The 19,698-nt window shown below is 41.6% G+C and overlaps 2 protein-coding genes across 2 annotated transcripts; one reads left to right on the top strand and one right to left on the bottom strand.

Annotated features, from left to right (window-relative positions):
* Positions 1–406: 406 nt before the first annotated feature.
* retreg3 (reticulophagy regulator family member 3) lies at positions 407–7,445 on the bottom strand. Its single transcript, XM_069674357.1, has 10 exons — positions 7,386–7,445; positions 6,869–7,144; positions 5,144–5,250; positions 4,825–4,855; positions 4,594–4,720; positions 4,348–4,432; positions 3,706–3,843; positions 3,409–3,488; positions 2,563–2,695; positions 407–2,481 (listed from the first exon to the last, which is right to left on the bottom strand). The coding sequence occupies exons 2-10, from the start codon at positions 7,114–7,116 to the stop codon at positions 1,940–1,942; spliced, it is 1,491 nt and encodes a 496-aa protein (XP_069530458.1). The 5' UTR covers positions 7,117–7,144; positions 7,386–7,445; the 3' UTR covers positions 407–1,939.
* Positions 7,446–10,138: 2,693 nt separating this feature from the next.
* tubg1 (tubulin, gamma 1) lies at positions 10,139–17,616 on the top strand. The gene is made up of 11 exons (XM_069674243.1): positions 10,139–10,277; positions 10,686–10,798; positions 11,056–11,223; positions 11,336–11,404; positions 13,115–13,194; positions 13,285–13,411; positions 14,450–14,536; positions 15,368–15,517; positions 15,640–15,792; positions 15,877–16,038; positions 16,562–17,616. Exons 1-11 carry the CDS (start codon positions 10,229–10,231, stop codon positions 16,757–16,759), a joined length of 1,356 nt encoding a protein of 451 aa, XP_069530344.1. The 5' UTR covers positions 10,139–10,228; the 3' UTR covers positions 16,760–17,616.
* Positions 17,617–19,698: the final 2,082 nt, after the last annotated feature.

Genomic DNA, 19,698 nt, shown 5'->3' with positions numbered 1-19,698 from the left:
AGTAATTACTCTGCGTTGATTTTTTATGGCTAACTTCTTTTTTTTAAATAAACATTACGATGTCAAGAAAGAAGACCTGAGTGATACCTCTGTGGCTTTGGCTGGTCTCACAAACAGTATTTCATGGTCCAGTCCTACAACATTTTACTAAATCCTCTTAAGATTTTTATTAAATGAGGCGATGGAAGTAAACTACAAACCAATGCAATATGTGGGGCAATAGACAAACATAAATTAAATGTATTATTTAAAAAAATAAAGATCCACAACACTAGTGCTTTATATACTGCAAGTGTTTAAAAGTCAATGGCTTTTGTTGCTAATTTGTTATCTGAGATAAATTTACATCTTTCAGCTCCTTTCACACAAAATAACACCGTAGACAGAATTAATTGCAAACATTTTATTCAATACGATTTGCACATCAAAACATATCAAAACCAGATACAGAGAAGAAAATACACTACTTTGCACATTACATTGTCAAACTGACTACAGATCACTCATACTGAGGAACTGACTCTTCATGGAGCAGCAATGAGCAACATTCTGGTTAAACTGAGACTTCCAAATCCCAGCAATTTCCTATCAGTGCACATTTTTTCTACTTCATCTCCATGAATGTGGTTTCAGCAGTTTTTTCTATAGTGCTATAGCTTTGATTTCCTCCTTTAAAACCCAGCATTTTTAGGCTATTTGATATTGCCATTTCAATAAATCTAAACTGTGGCTTTTTTTAAGTTATAAGTGCTATTTTAACTGTTAAGTTTTGACATACTGACATGGTTGAACCTCCACAGGGAGATCAGGCTGACCTGCACAAAAAAAGCCACTTTAAACCTTTACATACTAACACTTTTAAAAAATGATACAGGGAGAACTTTATTTACCCAATTTACTTGTAAACATATTCCCCATTAAAATAGCAAAAATCCATGAACTGAGGAACATTTGATTTTTCTCTTAAAAAGTTCAGCATGTTAACTACATAAGATACAAACAGGATAAAAGATGAAAAGAAACTTGTTTAAATATAATTTTGAAATGAAAATAAACACACACACACACACACACACAAAGCTGTGGGCTCATCCAAGGTATTGAACATGGACACAATATGTTTTTGATTTGTAGTTAAAGGGCAGAAAATTAAAAATAATCTGAGCCCTGGGGCAACAACAAACAAAACATCAAGTGTTCCTCTGCGTCCGGTATCTTAAGACTGTAATGTATCATTCTTGAAAAAAAAAACCAAAGCAAAACAAGCTCCCAAAATTGTCTTCATATGGAAAGATGAAGTAGAGGAAAGACGATTTATCTCTATTATAGAAGGCTGTCTAAACCCACAGAAGCTGTTTACAGAACATTAAATTATTCATGTATAACTGTAACATTTAATGAATCCTAATGAAGGATCACAGCCATGTGTTATTTGAAGGGACAGCGAAGCAGTCATATCAACAGCGACATGAACTGCTGTTTAAAATGTGTGAACGTTTCATGATGTCATTATCACAGCAACATGGCTCAGTTCAACCAACAGGAATGTCATATTTGGTCCCTTGTTAAATAGCCCTGTATGTGTAGACCTCCAGGTACAAAAGATGTATGGCCACTATTGTTCTTAATCTAGTACCCCTGTAACTTATGGGTGCGTAACATTACAAGACTGGGATGAGGCTCAATAATGCTGGTTTCTTAGATGTGTGAACGTGTTGTATTTAAGTTGTTGCACTTCCTATTGCTCAGCCTACAAAGTAAACGTTTTCTGGATGATCAGTGTTTCAAAGTTCAGGAGAAAAAGAGTCTGAAAAGATAGAAAAAATAAAGAACTTCACAGTGATAAACTGATGCTAATCAGAAGCAGGGCTGCTGGAACCTAAGTCATCTCTCACAACACACACTCGCACCTCAGCATGTACACACACTCACACAAGCCTTACTGTGGTTTACCCAGAAAGCTTGACAAGAAGTTAGACCCCTGGCTCTCTCCCCGTCTAGAACCCCCTCCTCCAATGGGATCCATCTGGTTCAGTTCTGACTGATCCAGCATTTCAAAATCCTCTACGTCCAAGTCTGTGTCCAGCTCAGAGCTGGACTGCTTGCGGTAACTCCGGTGAGCCCTGGCCCTGGGAGGGCCTTCTCTGCGCTGGGCAGGACGCCGGGGTTGCATCGCCCCAGCCAGTGCTGCCTGGATCATGTTACTAGCGATGACTCCGGCGAGGTCTCCGGAAAAATCAACGGCAGGTGGCAGGCCGCTGAGAGAAAGCTCTGCATCCAGATCCTCTTGGTCTGAATCTAGATGAGAATCTACATCCAGCACTGAAGCCCGGTGACTAGCCAGCCCAGACGGACCCAGACTCGGTAAACCTATGCTTGTGTCGTCATCATCATCCATCAGAGTGGCATCAGGGTTTATGGAGGGGAAGTCTGGGAGGTCTTGAGCAAAGGATTCTTCAGCGTCACTGTGTCTGTCAAGATCTTACAAACAAGGAAAGTGTGAGAAACAAGAACACAACAGACAAGACAGGAAAAGGAAATCTGCAGCACCTGCATACTTACCCTCAGAGCCCTCTGTGAGTGGCGTCTGGCCACGTGATAGGTTAAATGTTCCATTATCAGTGTAGGACACCTCAGCATCAGAATGCTCTGAGTCGGTCAGAGCGAGTTCTTTCGCAACAACAGCATCATCGAACTAGGAAAGACAGCAGATGGAAAAGGTTAAATACTTTCCTAGCTGTGCTTTGTCTTTTTTTAAATGTTAGTCAAATTATATTTATACACTCATGCTATTACACTCATACATTCTGCAGGCTTTACTTTGCACACACGCAAACACTGACACAAACAACCTCTGTAAGACAAAAACAAACAGGCTGAGCATGTTGTGTGAAGTTCTTCACCTCAGCAGGAAGTTGCTCAGATGTATTACTGTATCTAACCCCGTTCAGAAATAAGAGCAGGTTTGTGGTGAACTCTTTATATGAATACTTTCTCTTTCACACTAAGTGCGTTCACTTTAAGCTGCTTTAAATGCTAAACAGCACATTTTCTCATAGAATAAACAATTAGGCACGGGTATTGACGCTCCATAAATGACGTTTAGAAGCGTTAACTGTCATGTCATGTTAAAAAAACAAGTTTTGACATGTGTCTCTCACACACACACACACACACACACACACACACACACAAAAACGGTTATGTTCAGCGACAGTTAACCTTTAAGGAGCCCCGAGTGCAGCTTGTTCTTACAACTACTCTTAGAGCACAGTTCAAAAGATTTAAATCACACACATGGATTTTCACATAAAGAAAAAAAAGAAGACAGACAAACAGCAGTAAGGTAACCATGCTCACTTACATCAATGTCAGCAGAATAACAGATATATAAAAAGACAGACTCACCGTTGGGCAGAAAGCAGCCAGCTCCTCCTCGCTGTCACTGGCTTCACCTGAGGCTGCACCGTGTATCGGCCTCCGCAGGACTGTTAACAAACAAATGAACAACTCATGAATACTGCACTCACAGGAGAAGCTCGTCTAGACGGAGGAGGGAAAGCTGCCACTTAATCATTCGTCACTTATGTTTTATGCAGTGAAAACAAAGATCAAGTTGTTACATGGTATTCCTGTAAAGGTATTCTTAATGTTACATTTGTTTGTTAAGAGTTAAGTTGTTCAAAAATTTTAAAATCCACTTACACTGATTATCGATTGGCTTTGACATCATGTATCCACGAACACTGAAGTCCAGCCGCTGCAGGGCCGGCTCCAGCTTCACACACACATGCTGAAAGATCCTGTGGTAGGCTCCCAGAGGGGCCAGCAGAGTCGCCAACACTAGAGGAGAGGAAAAGATTACTACTTATAAAAAAGGAGGAACATGATAAAACATAGGCAGTGTGCATTTTTGTTCCGTCTCATCACTGCAAGTAGGTACAAGCTTGTGTAAGCTTCACTTCACACTAAGAGAGGCAGAGGGAGCAGCAGGGAGTTAACATGGAGTGTACAAGCTGCTGTGGATTGTTTCAGACGTCACAGCGGAGGACCTTGGCAGCTCTGGCCTCCCCAGCTCTGCAGCCTGCACTGGTCGGAGGTTAGGAGATTAGCCCGGTCTCAGCATGACCTCCTGAGCTCTCTGCTTGCTTCCTTTCCACCCCTCACTCCTTCTTTGTGTGTGTCTCATCCTGGCTTTAATCACCTCACTGGTACAGGGGCCCCATAGATCGAGTGTCACACCTTTGCATTTTTAATAGGAACAGTGAGGATGAGCTTCCCTGCCAACCTGTGCCTGTGAAGGATCCTGGATCAGTAGTTTGGACAGGTTAAACGTGTGGGACTCACCAGCAGAGTAGGAGAGCACCAGTCCAGGAATATAGCGTCCAATCACAGCCAGACAGGTGAACACTCCACAGGTCATGAAGCAGAACTGACGCAGAGCGAACACATACAAGCAAGTCAGCACCTGCAATGTGTATTGACTATGGTGCATGTTTACAATGCAAACAATAATATGACATTTACTCAATTATTATAATAGGAAAGGATGGATTTTTAAGACGAGTTTCAGAGTGTGTGTGTGGTGCTCACCTTGCCAGGGTTTTGTCGTTTGTACTGCACCACACTGGATGTGAGCACCGCTGCACTGACCCAGGCCTCAGCGATGTGGTGGCACAGTTCAGGCACACTGAGGATGCCGGGCTGCACCAGACCCCAGCTGCAAATATAAAGAAAATAAACACCTTTATCAGTCTTCCCCTTATACAATTATTATTGTTGGCATTATCTTCAAGTGGATATTTTCTTGTTACAGTGACACACCTCTCGTTTTCGGATTCATCTTGGTGCCTGACTGTGGAGACAGAGAGACACTTTGCATGTGAGAAGTCACACGTTAAAAATCAGGTTTAGTTCAACTGTACTCTGAGGGGGGATCTACATATATCATGTGTAAAGTCCAGAGTAAAAGGTTGCTGACAGGTGTCATATCTATTCTGACAAAGTACAATTGTTGCAATCACAGTTAAACTGGGTGATTATATAAAGTTACAAGAAGGAACGAACAAAACGGTCAAAGTTAAAGATAAATACAGATCATGTCAGAGACTGTTAGAATGATAGGAATAGTGTCCATAAATACCTTTAATCTCCGGCCAGATCTTATTCCTCCATGTATCAACACAGACAGCCACAGCAAGACCAGAAGCTAGCAGGAACAGCAGGCGCAGTGAGGTCAGGGCGAAGAACCTGGAGGAGGGGGCAAACACATGAGCAGAAAGCAGAAACAAAGCACTCCTAATGCCTGTTACCCCTGGAGTAAACAAAAAACAAAGAGTCACAGTCCAACCGTTTGGTACATGAAATCACAACGCTCTTAGTGATTACTGTTTTCTTGAGTCGGAACAAAGAAGAAGAGGACGTGATGCCAACCTCTGCTGTTTGTTATACACATTATTTATAACTCGGAATTAAACAGGAAGGATGACACAAAAATGAGTTAAAAATAGTATGTTTGTTTTTTCCCTCTCAAACCTGAAGGCGCTGCTGTTACATGATGTAATTACATGTACAGTTGAACAATCTGGAAAGTGATGATTAATAAAAGTTGTAGCTGCTGGCTCTAAATCTACAATAATTTCACTATACAAACAAATGTAAAACCGCGAGTGTCGCTCTGCTTTCAGATCACAAGACTTGTGAAAATGTGTTTACTGCAATGTTGCATGATCCTGCAAATCAGCAGCTGCAGATTAACACAACAAAGAATTTGTTGGAAGAAGGAGGTGTATTAGTATTTAGGGTAGGAGAGTGATTAGATGCTGCAGTACTTTAAAATGCATATGTACACACGCAATAGGTGCACTTTTACAATAACAGAATACATAACATGAAAGACTCCCATTAACAAATCTTTAAACTCTACAGCACCTATATGCACTTGCATTTCATTGCGTTATGGTGTTACCTGTTCTTTGTTTAAGCTTTGTCTATACCTTCTGTCACACAGGTCGCCCATATTGCCTCCCTATTCCATCTAACGCTTGATCATCAGTCACTTCATGCATTAGAATAGCTGATGAATGCATCTCTTTGGGCAGACACTAGCCTGAGTGCGCGCTGAAGCACACTTAAAGGGAGACAGGACGTGCCCAGTGGTCTGATCAAATAAAGGCTGAATGCCTGAGCTCCACAAGCAGGTCAGGCAGCCCAGCTCTCTCTCTCTTTCTGTCCCAGGTCAGTGAGTCTCACAATACAGCCATATCAAGGTCACCTAATTTAGCTAAAACTTGTCCCATTCTCTAGTTTCTTCAAACATGTGGTGTTAAGTACATATTCAGTAAATGACTGACCTAATGTTAAGGCAGAGCAAATGTAATTTAACTTGGTAAATCAATGCTGTATATATATAAACTAATATTCACTGACATGCGCTTTACATTTAAGGCCATACAAATTTGTTTTACTAATTCCAAACTAAAAATTTATTTTCCTTGTAACTAGCAGATTGACCTCAGAAACAATACAGCTGTTGAAGCAGATAATCCACGGCACCACAATGTTTAAATGATAGAGAAAACGGTTTGTTGAGGAGTAAAATGAGAGTTAAAGTAGAGCTTTGTGAAGCGCGTGTCTATAAATAGTACCACTCGCCGGCCATCTGTGCTGTCTTGAATTGACAGGTGAAACATTTGCATTGTGTAAAATCCCCAGCTGCTTGCAGTCCGGTTGGCTTTCACCCAACGACCAAACAGTCTCTGTATTGTCTGGATCTAGAGAGCTTTAACACTGACATAAACAACCCAAAGAAACGGTGCAAGTTTTTCATTAAATGTTCTAAGTCTAACTAACATTAACTGAAACTCACCAGAACACAACGTTGACCACAATGTAGAGAAGCACACATTGAAAGGGTCTTTCCCACAGGAGGACGGACTGTAGGTAGGTCAGGACAGGCTCGTAGGGCCCCAACCTGGACTGCAGAGCAGCTTTGACAGCCCGCACCTGACCGTCTCTCTCGGTAGAGCATGGTCGACTTCGCAGGCAGACACCAGACCCCTGCGTAGCAGAACAATCCTTCACGGGTACGCCTTCCATTGCCCCGGTGTGGTCCATTTTTGCGTTTACTGTCGGTGAAGTAAGCCTGGAAAATAAAGACTTAAGTGGATACAGGTAAACAGCCTGATGAGGAGCACCACAGCGCCACGGAGCAGCTCCGATCACAACATCGGCTAACAGCTCTATGCTAATGAGTTTCTAAGCTAACAACTAGCGACGCCAGCTCAATCATTGTGTTTGCTTCTCACAATAAACGTATGACTACAGCAAAATCTACACATTATCAAGGACAACGTGAACATATTTGGAAATAAGATGACACTCACTATTTTGTCATTTTGAAGGAATTTAGCGCTGTCTTCGGAAGCTGACAATATGGCGTAAGCTGTTTTTCTGTCAGCTGCCCAATCACAACGCGCACGAGCCCCTGTGTCATGCTGCGTTCAAGTGAAATTGGATTTTATGTTTACTGTACACAACGACACATTAAATAGCTCTTTTTTGGTAAATATTTATGTACACATTTCATTACAAGTTTTCTTGTTCAACCCTTCATATATTCATATGGTTTTGCATCAAACAAAAACAGTTTTAAAATGTTTTTTTTTCTGATACAGCTCGGTCGAATTCGATTTGAAATGTATTTGGTTTATGTAGAAAAAGATGGAGTTTCAATACTTTATACGCTTATTTATATTATAAATATGAATTATTTAAAATGTCATCAAATCAGAAACACAAGTTCGCCAACTTATGGCATGTACATGCAACAGATTTCTAATTAAAAAAAAAGACTTAAAGTTAAAATGTTTGTTTTTGTCTTATTTGTACACATATTTAGAAGGAAAGTGTGGATATTTAGTATTCAAACGTGTCTGGCTCTGGCTTTGGTCTTGTATGAGATTTGAGGTCTCGTTAACAGAAAGAATCGACGATCTCGTATTTCCCATTCATCTTTAGCACCCTCTTGTGGTCACAATATGTAACTACAGTCCGTTGTAAAGGTTTTACTTTGAATGGTATAACCGGAAGTGATACAATACTATTGTGTCTAACTTAACTAGACACTGGCCTTTAATTGTAGTTACTGACTGTCGCCACTAGAGGGCGGTGTTCGACGTTACTGTATACGGCATTAATGTAAAAGCAGAAGCAGAGACCGCAGGAAAGGATTATTAAAATCGGCTCCATTACTAAAATATATTTTTTAAGATTATTACCGTAAACATGATACATGCTTGAATACATTGTTAAATTGTAAACTATTATGCAAAAATGTATTATATAAAATTAATAATGTAATATATATATATATATATAAACATATATTGACGTGACCATATGACTGTAACTCTACTAGCCATGTTAATTAAAGTCAATATGTAAATTAAATGAATAAATAAATAAGTAAGTAAGTAAAAAACATAAAGGTGGGGGCACCAAAGTATTATAACACACTGCGTCGTGTCAAAGCAAAAAATATTTGCATGCTAGTACTTCCGGTAAAGAAAATCTAAATAAAACATTCAAACTAACGCAGCCGGCCGGATATTAAAACCAGAGATTGAGAATTTTGCTCAGACCAGAGGAAGGTTGCCACCTTGATGGTAGTGATTTGGGGTTGTAGAGGCAAAGAATTTGTACATCTTGATAGGATTTTCTATTTTAAATGTGTCAGTTAATCTAATATATGAGTTGGCATACTTAAGTACAGTAGATGGCGGTATTCAATTTTACTGTGTTCAATGTGCATGGGGCGTGGGCACGCAGTTAAATTAACTTCCGGTAAATTACTCCAAAATAAAATGCATAAGATTCGTTGTGTGCAGAAAAGTTTAAAACATGTTATTATTTTATTTTTTTTAAAAACGAACATATATAATAACGAAATACAATACCTTTCACACAGAGTTCATGCATTAACCTTCGGGAAAAAAGAAAACACCAATAAAAATTAAGTATTTCCATGAATACAAGTTTTTAATAGATTATTGTAAATAGTCTTATAGTGTTACTGGTCTTACATAAATAAATACATTTCATTCACATAAAAAAGTACTTGTGTTTGGTGTGTTGCTTTAAAGCGAAAAAAACTTTAATTATGTATTTCTCTAATAAAATCAAATAATCACATCCTAATGAGAGACCAAGAACCTTCCTGCTTGGGTCAGTGTCGCTTTTGATGAGGTATTTTGGAAACCATACAGATAAACAAGTAACTTTGATAAGAATTGATTTGATTCAAACCCATGAAGAAAATTAGATAACACCCACTTTAGGTGTGAGAACCCAAACCCACTGAGGACAGTTGTGGATATAAAGGAGGGGGCATTGAGGTTTCAAGTCTCTGTTGGCTGTCCAAGCCTCTTCCCCTCTCTATTAAGGTTGTCAATGGCCCTCTTATGACATTCACGCCTCAGGTATTGCTGCAGGAATAGCAGCAACAACTCTTAAAACTGGGGCAGCAGACACAGCTCCAGCTGTTAAACCTTGTCACTGCAACTTGAGCTGTCTGGACCTTGTCTTGCTGCAATACACAGACGTGCTAGTTTACTCCACATACACACATAGCCAGATATAATTACTTGTAGTTGAAGATAGTTTTGTATTACTAATAGTCATTGATATATTATATTCCTGATTAGGAATATCCTTGCCAGAAAAGACCGCTGGTTAAAAATTATTATCTTTACGCTAAGCCACTGTTGAAAACACAAGTTATCTGTTTCTGCTTAGCTCGTCAATTATTTGTCTGCTCTCACTCCCTTTAGCAAACAGTTGCTTAAGTTAGAAGGTAAATTCGACGGTATAGACATTTTTAAAATGCTGTATTCATGCTCAATACATTTTAAATGACCTTAAACATTGTCTTAACGTTGAACCGACATAATAATCTCCCGAACTCATCCAATCTGAGATAATGAAACTGTTTAGTTTGACGTGCAGCAGACTAAACATAACATAAACAGTAGCTTGCTCAATAACTTCATTCAAACGGCGTTGGTTGCGTTCAGGTTCCGCGATGTCGCAGGAAAATGACGTCATAACCGAACGCGGGAACCAGCGGGCTGGTGGTGCAACGGTTTGGTCAGCAGGCTACCTTTCATGTATTATTTAGCTAGCAAACAGCTAGCGGGCTAGCTAAATAAGGAGCAACTGAAGACTGAACATGCCGCGGGAAATCATAACGCTCCAACTTGGACAGTGCGGAAATCAAAGTACGTTGCAGGCGCAGCTGAAATTGCTACTAGCATCCCCCAGTTTCGATAACGTTGCTAAGCATGTATGTTAGCTAGCGAAGAAGATCTGTCAGGTTTACTGCTGTGTGACGACTCTGGCTAAGTGCTAGCATCAAGTCTAGCTAGGCTCGCAATATAACAGAACAAGTGAAGACATCAGTATAAGCTATCTTACCTGATTTGTGGCTAATGAGGTATCTGGATAGCAAATTAAACTTAATAGAAGTCAACGTCAGCTACCATTGCCTTGTCATTCTGTTCACACTGGATGCTAGGACAACTGACGTGTTAACTATTTTTTAAAACATGTATGTAATGTCATAAATGACTACTTAACGTGACATAAAGTGAACGTTTTGCTAACCTGCTCCTCCTCTTGATTTGCAGTCGGCTTTGAGTTTTGGAAGCAGCTGTGTGCAGAGCATGGCATCAGTCCAGAGGGGATTGTTGAGGAGTTTGCAACTGAGGGGACTGACAGAAAGGATGTGTTCTTCTATCAGGTAATTGTTCTTCTATCATGCAATCACTGCTACACTTTATTATCTCTCACAAAGGAAAGTATTTGATGCATATATACTGTTTATGTTCAGTCTTTCTCGGGTGATGCTTGTTCGCCTCAGTGCAACAACATTTTTTGCCACCAGAGGGAGTGGTTGTAGCGTAAACTGAAGTAATCAAGGCCCCGCAAGGGCATAGTAACCTGCAGACTGTATGCAGCATCACCAGTTAACCCCAGGTTATTCATAAAACTCAACAGGCTGACGATGAGCACTACATCCCTCGAGCAGTCCTCCTCGATCTGGAACCAAGAGTGATCCACTCCATCCTCAACTCTCCCTATGCAAACCTGTACAACCCCGAGAACATCTATCTGTCAGAGCATGGTGGAGGTGCTGGGAATAACTGGGCTAGTGGATATTCACAGGTGATTACTTGAAAATATTTTTCTCTTTAGTCCCACACAGTGAATCCTAGTTAAAGAAACAAAAATGCAATGCATTTAAAATTCCACTGTTGCTTTTTTCCCCCCCCTCAAGGGCAAAAAAATCCAAGAAGACATTTTTGACATCATTGACCGGGAGGCAGATGGCAGTGACAGTCTGGAGGCAAGTCTAACATTTATCACATACCAGCTGTCCCTCAGGGCTAGAAGGGATTTGGGTTTTTTTGTCGTGTGGAATTTAAAAAACTGATTAAAAGTAATGTCATATTGCTGTTTATAGAGATATTACATAGCACAGTCTCTTACCACACCCAAGAGAGACGTCTAACACTTTCAAACATGTAGGAAAATAGTAGAATATTTGTGGTTTGTAGTTAATTAGATTTCAGTTTAAACCTGTAAAACAGGGCTTTTTTCTAAAGCATGGATGGTTTATAGCTCTCTGAACACTGAGGTGTAAAAGGCCTCTCACTCTTGTGTAGGTGCAAGTCCAAAATCATCTTCAAACGATTCTGCAATGTCTTATAATGTCCTTGTGCTCATTTGTTTCTCGTTTTACATCTCTTTGTGGTCACTTTGCATGTCTTTGAGGTCACTTTAGCCGCTTTCCCACTGGTCAAAAAACCTGCTAACACACAGCTATTTTGCTTAGTGGGAAAGGTTACAATCAGCATTCAGACCCAGGTCAAATGACTCTGCAGTACACTCGGGTAATTATCACCTTGGCTCCGATCGGCATTGATGGGAACACAAAACCCGTGTAGACACGCTAATCTCCACCACCTTTGCGGCGCGATGCGATGCTCCGTCAGTAACTTCTGCGACTCCTTGTCATCTCAGCAACAAATTCTGCCCGTCTCAGTCCCAGCAGTGCTCGAACATCGTTCCAAATTTGTCTGCGCCGAGTTTGTTAAACACACTAAATGAGTATTTGATACAAAAAAAGACCTAACCACCGTAACATCCTCACCGTTTACTAACCCTGTTTCGGGCGCGTTTGTGACGTCAGACGGTGACTCAGCAGAAAAGAGACCGAAAGGAGTATACTTCACTGACAATGGGAAAAGAGACAATCGGCATCTATAAGCAGGTCTTCCTGGGTCTGAAAAACCTGCGCCAACGCACTAGATTCGGTGAGAAAGGGGTATTTCAGTCACATATTGCAGGTGTACTTCAGTTGGCCCCCAAACCTTGCCCAAAAGGCCTGTTAAATAATCCATCCATGGTTTGAATAGCATCAGGGAACCCTTGACGTACTAAACCAATCTTTACCACAACAAAAGTTGCTTGTGTCTTTGTTGTGGTAAACTGCTACAAGAAATGAATGACTCGATAGGAACTGTGTTAAAGCACTGCCAGTGCCTTTCATCTTCAAACTAGCAAAGCCCCAGCCATGCCTCACTATTATTTTAAGCCTCTTTTTTTCTGCTGAACTTTCTTTAGCTGCCAGCCTCCCATAAAACAACACTCACATTTCCTCTCTAAGGCCTGCAATTCTGTAAGTCATTCACATTATGACCCCACATTATTATTTAATGTGTGCACTCATGTGTGCGTTGGAATGGAAGGTGGGCTGAGCTGCCGTGAGCGTGTGTATGTTGGCAGGGTGTGGCGTGTAGAAAGTCTGGTGATAATAGCCGGGCGAGCGTAGAAGGCAGGTATTACAGGGATGTCTTTGGGGGTGAGGGAGCCTATTTGCGAGGTGGGGCTGCACTCCCATTTATATAACTGCAGAGGAGGAGAGGCATTCGCTCACCCACACACATCCAGCTCTCTGCATCAGTAGAGTTTACAGTAAGCTTCACACACACACACACGTGGCACATGCTGTGAATTTGAACTGTGAGTAATCAGTAACACTTTGTCTTTGCAGGGATTCGTCCTGTGTCACTCCATCGCAGGGGGGACGGGCTCGGGCCTGGGATCGTATCTGCTGGAGAAGCTCAATGACAGGTCCGCAAACACGCATCAAAACATTCCCGCACAACTGATTAGAGGTTGACATTTTTCTGGTGAATTAAATCTACATTATCTGTTCTCCAGGTACCCGAAAAAGCTGGTGCAGACTTACTCCGTGTTCCCAAACCAGGATGAGATGAGTGACGTGGTCGTCCAGCCGTACAACTCGCTGCTCACGCTGAAGAGGCTCACCCAGAACGCCGACTGCGTGGTGAGCAGCAGCGCTTGTCAGTCGGATGTTGCTTTCTGTTGTTGATGTTACCTCACAAGATGGCATAAAAATGACATGTTTCCTTACAAGCACTGGTTGTCAAAAAGTCAGAACACAACTCGCTAGCAAAAGTGTTCTACTGCCCTGCTGCATAAAAAAGTGTTCAGTGAAGTGGCCAATAAAGTTATGATATGATGTAAGACTGTTAAATAAATTACACCTTGTTTTTTCTGACGTAAATGGCAGGGGTCAGAACAAATGTTGACCTGTGATGTCAGGCATCAAAGACAGGAAACTCTTTAAAGGATAAACTTAAAGTCTCACAGGCAGCATACAAAATGCCATAAAGCTGTGTTTTATAGCAGGAATCCACACTGCAGTGTGTGGGCACGCGTAACAGCGAGGCTTGTTAAATGTTGTTTTAGCCATTCAAGGAATATCCCCCCAAATACGACTACACAGATTGTTACTTCATCCTCTAAGCTCTGAATTGATAGTTGGACCAGCTAGTAGTTTGTCGGATTTATTTAGTCGTAGTTTATCGATTTCTTTTTTCTGAACTTGTTGAACGCCTCACTACGCTGCAGTGCTTGTGTAGCAGACTAATAAAGAGGCAAACTGCAGTGCCAGCACTCAGGCATTACAAATCAAACTTAATAAATCCCCGACTTAAACTGCTGATTGTATTAGTCTGAGATGCTCCGACAGTCTAATGGTGTTTCCTCTCTAATACCACTTCCTCCAGGGTCTTGCATGAGGCCCTAATGCTAATTAAATTAGCCGGAGGCCTAACAGAATCTGCCCAAGAATTGGTCCCCCTGTTGCAACTGTACAGTGTGTCTTTTCAGCTCTCCTAACAACAGCACACTGTGCTGCTCCTTAAGAGCTTCCTTGACTGTGTTTTACTCCGATACCCTCTCACTCGGCAACATCACAGTCAGCACTGTATTGACTTTCACCCTGTTGTTGTGCTGGAGGAAATCTCTACCTTTCTGTTTCCTCTTTATTTGTTTAATAATTGCCCTGTGTGTGTTTCAGGTGGTGTTGGATAACACAGCTCTAAATCGCATAGCCACAGACAGGCTGCACATCCAGAACCCCTCGTTCTCCCAGATCAATCAGCTGGTGAGTGAGATACTGTGCTACAGGCTCATCCTCCCCCGGCTGTCTGTCGCAGCTCGTCAGTCAGCACGTTTCAGTTTAGCTTTCTGTTTAAACAATGACAAACGTCAAGACAGACTGTACGACACACCAGTCGCTCACTACAAAAATTACAAGATTCACAAACTAGTTTGGCGAGTCAGTTAAACGTCAGACCGGATTTCAGCTTTCTTAGAAACGAGTTTCCAAATAGTGTCAATCTGCTTGACAGGAGACACACATGAAGATTTGATTTTATGTTTTTTTTAGGGCGCGATGGATTTGGCTACAAAGTAGAGAACTGGTTTCCAGTTTAATAATCTAGTTTATTGAGTTAGCCTGATAGCTGGTGCTCTCTACAGACTGAACAAAGTATAATCAGTAAACTCTTTAGTATTCTCCTGTTACTACACCTCTTGTGACCCGATTAGTTTGTCAGCAAACATAAACAGGGAGCTAAGATCAGTGTTCTGAATCTTCAACTCACCACAAGATAATCAGACCCAGCTAAAGAGCAAGAGTCACAAGACTCCCAAAAAGTGCATCAATTGCACAAATAGTGTAACTGTTCAGGTTGCTGCTGACGGGACTGTGAAGACTCACAACAGCTCATGTTTCCAGCTTTTGTCAAAGTTACTTTTAGACTCACAAATTAATCTTTTTGTGCATGTTGTGATAAAATTATCTTCCTGATGACATATTGAACGTTGTGTAGAACTAGAAATATCACTTCAGCCTGACTCCTCCTACTTGTAAGCAGCTACCTGATGATAGTTAGTATAAAGCTCTGTGTCTAATGAACCTTCATACCCACAGGTTTCCACCATCATGTCTGCAAGCACAACCACCCTGCGCTACCCAGGCTACATGAACAACGACCTTATTGGCCTGATTGCATCCCTCATCCCCACACCCCGCCTCCACTTCCTTATGACTGGATACACACCGCTCACTACCGACCAGTCGGTGAGTTCAGAGCAGGGATAGAGAAACATTTCTGTAAACTAAATAAAATCTGCTTTCTATTCTTGTAACTTGAAGTTTTTGGTTTATTAGGACTGAATAAAACTTATGACTCTGTGCTTTAGGTTGCTAGTGTGCGGAAAACCACAGTGCTGGATGTGATGAGGAGGCTTCTGCAACCCAAGAACGTGATGGTGTCCACAGGAAGAGAGAGGCAGCCGAGCCACTGCTACATCGCCATCCTTAATATCATCCAGGGAGAGGTCGACCCCACACAGGTAAGAGCTCACACTATCTCTGCTCTCATGACCTCCAACACGTTTGAAGAGTATTCAAACCAGTGCTTACTGCCTCGACTGTAGGTGCACAAAAGCCTCCAAAGAATCCGGGAGCGTAAACTCGCCAGCTTCATCCCTTGGGGTCCCGCCAGCATCCAGGTGGCTTTGTCCAGGAAGTCCCCGTACCTGCCCTCGGCCCACCGAGTCAGCGGCCTGATGATGGCCAACCACACGAGCATCTCCTCCGTAAGTGCTCGTCTTAGAGTTATGTCAGCACAGCCTGTTCAGTTGCATTCTCCACCAGTGTGTGTACAGTAGAGACCTCTGTCTGCGTTTGCTCTGAGTCAATACTCGAGGATTTCCGTTGTCTGAAAACTAAAGTTGAACCTCAACAGCAGCAGTTTGAGGGGAATTCCAGAGAAAATAAGTTATGCATTGTGATCCTGCTAAATTAGACAATTGAAACTAAATGTTTGGGGGATTTTTTCCCAACCTTTCCTGTTTTTAAAACATGAGCTGTGAAGCCATTAAATTACCTATTTTGATTTAAAAAGCTTTTGTTGACGGTCGAATTCAGACGCCAAAATGTAACATTTTTCTCTTCGTATTGGAAATTTGAGTGATCGCATTAAGTTTCAGTGAAGTTACGAGTCAATGAAAAAGAAACTGAAAGAGTTCAAGTATTGTTTAGAGAACAATAACCTGAAAACGATCCCCTTTTCGGTGTCTGTGATTCATTTTCGGTTCCTTCTCTGTGGCTGTCCCGCAGCTGTTCGAGCGGACGTGCCGGCAGTACGACAAACTGCGTAAGCGTGAGGCCTTCCTGGAGCAGTTCCGCAAAGAGGACATATTCAAGGACAACTTTGATGAGCTGGACAACTCTCGTGAGGTGGTGCAGCAGCTGGTGGATGAGTACAGCGCGGCCACGCGGCCCGACTACATCTCCTGGGGCACGCAAGAACAATGAGCGGGCTTTTTGTCTCCTATCTCAACTACAATCCTGCGTGCATACACGCTTAGCTAGTTCATTCTAACTTAACCTATGTCCTGTCTCCTTTCGAAATATTTCTCCGACTTGTAGGTGTCCCAAAACAGACAGGCATTTGGCTATAGCTGCTTCTCTGACAAAAATATTTATTGGCTTGTTGATAGCATGCATTTGTTTAGTGTGACATCCTGGAGATTCTCAAACCCAGTTTAAATACAGCAACCCTTATCTGATGTCCAGTAAGAGTACTTCTTTCCTGCAGGTCTTTGTAGAAAGCGGAACATCTATAAATGTCATTAATTGTTCCTTTCTCCCCTTAACAGCCTATTTGTTTCCCTGTTTTTTCTTATGTAAGACAACCTGTTGCCTTGTTTTGGTCTATTTTCACACTCAGTACAGCACTTAAGGTTTTCTTTCAGGTGTTTTACAGTAAATTGTCCACCACCTACAGATGGTTACCTTGACAAAAAGGGAGTAGGTGAATTTGTGTTGCCTCACACATTTCTGGCAGGTTGCTCTCTACTGTCTGCTGCTGATACACATTACTCATTAGTTGCCACCGTACACGACCAACAAGAATGTCAAGTAGAAGTTGGGCTGCAGCCAGAAATGATGCTAAAACACCTAGCATACCGTATAAACTGCATTGATATTTTAACAGCATTTGTCACCTACCATAGAGAAATATTCACTTCATTTCTATGCCTGTAAATATACTTAAAAAAAAAGCTGGTTCAATAGCGTCTGTATGGTTTAAAATGAATATACAGTTATGCAGTGCTTTTCTTGTTGGACCGGTTTAAAATGATGAATAAACATGTTTTTTTTATTTGTTATTTGAAATGTTCCTGATGTTATTTGAGGACAAAATCGTCTTTTTACTTTCCATCCATCAAACCAAACGCTACTACAGAATGATAAAGCACCGTTTTCCTTCACCTGGAGCTGCTGTGAAGTGGTGGCTGTTCATCTAGCTCAGTTAAGGCTCATTACCACAGGGGAACGTAAAGGCACTTAGCAACGCTTGCTCAACCAGCTATTGTTTTTAACCAGGAAAGCTTTGGGGGGGGGGAGGTCGCTCTCAGCTCAGCCTCTGGCGCCAAACTTCAGCCTTTTATAAAAATGTGCCTGGTTGAAAACAATAGTCTTACACTGCTTCACTAGTCAAAGCACATTTTGTGGTAATGAAAGAGAGGAAATGACGGCTGAGGCTGAACAACGGTACGACAGAGACAATCTGGTAAAACGGTGCTGTGTTTTATTAATTACATACAGTATTTATAGTCTTTATTGCACTTCCAAGTTAGTCAAAAACAATAGTGCAATTAACTATACACACATTACATAAAAAGGTACCATGCAGAATACAAACAAGCTTAATACAGAGCAACAACATCCGCAGTTTGATTTTTTTTTTTTTCCTTTTCATACATGTAGCTGTGAGCTGCCTGCAGCTGCAGTAGAAAAAACAAAGACCTGCTTCTGAGCAGGGGACAGGGCTGACTGTGCAGTGACTCGTCAAGGCCTTTCACGGTGAGAGGGTTTAAGTCTTCAGGCTTGTTATTGCGTGGGGTTGTGGAGCAGACAGTACTCTAAAAAATTATATTTACAAAGCCTATCTATGGTCTCAGATGTCTAAAAGGTCGTCTACATTAAAATAAGGTGTACAATGTATACATGAGGATGTCTTTGTATTTGACATTCAAGTTTAAAGAAAAGTTGGTGTGAAAAGAGTCTAATATAAACGGGGGGATCTGTCTTTCTGTCTGCTTTGGGGTCATTTCTTCTTAGGAAAGCTTATTTAAAAAAAACACATCTTTGGTCCGTGCTCAAATCCGCGACTTGGCGAAACTTTGGCTTCACAAGAATACTCAAAGAAGGAGCTACACAGGATTTTACAAAACAGCTTTAAGGAGCAAAAGCTTTCATGGCTTTTGGCTAACCTTATGTCAAAACACATCTCAGTCTGCATTTAAGACATAAAGGACAGTAAAAAATAGCATAAATAATTCTACAAAAGCATCCGTGTTGTGATTAAAAAGGCTTCTGTTTAAATAGCAGGGGGAGGATGCAGGGAAAATATGGCGTCACGTCTTAGATGATCCAGATATCCGATTAGGGGTTTTATGTGTACTAATGGTTGAATTCCTTCCGATCTATATACATCGTGAATATAACAATAAGAAACAGAGAAGCACCTGTTATTGTCAGCAGAGTATAGCTGCATTAGGAGAGTAACTGAAACAAGTCAAATCAGTCAAGTGTTAACCAAAGTCTTGTGTCGAGGATTACGGCCAAGACAAGCAGCACGACAAAGGACACATGAGAGCATTTGGTGGAAACGAGGAGGAAACATCTCTGAAATCCTTTGGTTTATGTGAAACGCAATAAACTCCTGAATGTGTCATCCAGGAAACGGCTCTCTCTTGATCTGAAAGATACACATACGCCCGCCTCCCACGCACACACTGATAATCCCATAGGTGAGAGTCTGCACTGACATGGCAGCCAAAGTGACTTAGCTACAGAGTTTAACATCTGTTTCCAGTTCCAAGTTCACATGGCTCACTGCATCAACAGTTCCAGGTAATGCAAGCCTGCCGGGGACCTTATGAAAACTGACCGTCTCTGATGAACATGTCAGCGTAAGGGCACGTGAGAGAGGGGGAGAGTTAGCAAGTGTGTACATGTGTGTGAAAGAGCAAAGAGAGAGTGAGAGCCAAGGACAAGGGAGGGTGTGTGTATGTGTCACTGAATGTTCTCAACACTATTCCAGCAGTGCATGAGGGACGACTGCCTTCTAGGAAAGGCAGCACAAATATGGCACAATACAGAGAGAGAGAGAGAGAGAGAGAGAGGGAGTTCACTCTAAGCCATACCTTCATGAGTGGAGTACCACAGCTTATTGTTGCCATAAG

The sequence above is a fragment of the Semicossyphus pulcher genome, unplaced genomic scaffold, assembly GCF_022749685.1.
Source record: "Semicossyphus pulcher isolate SPU_LCO1_2020_fin unplaced genomic scaffold, fSemPul1.0.p SCAF_23, whole genome shotgun sequence".
NCBI lineage: Eukaryota > Metazoa > Chordata > Actinopteri > Labriformes > Labridae > Semicossyphus > Semicossyphus pulcher.
Note: the sequence above shows the minus strand (reverse complement) of the source record. Positions and strands in the feature narration are given on the sequence as shown.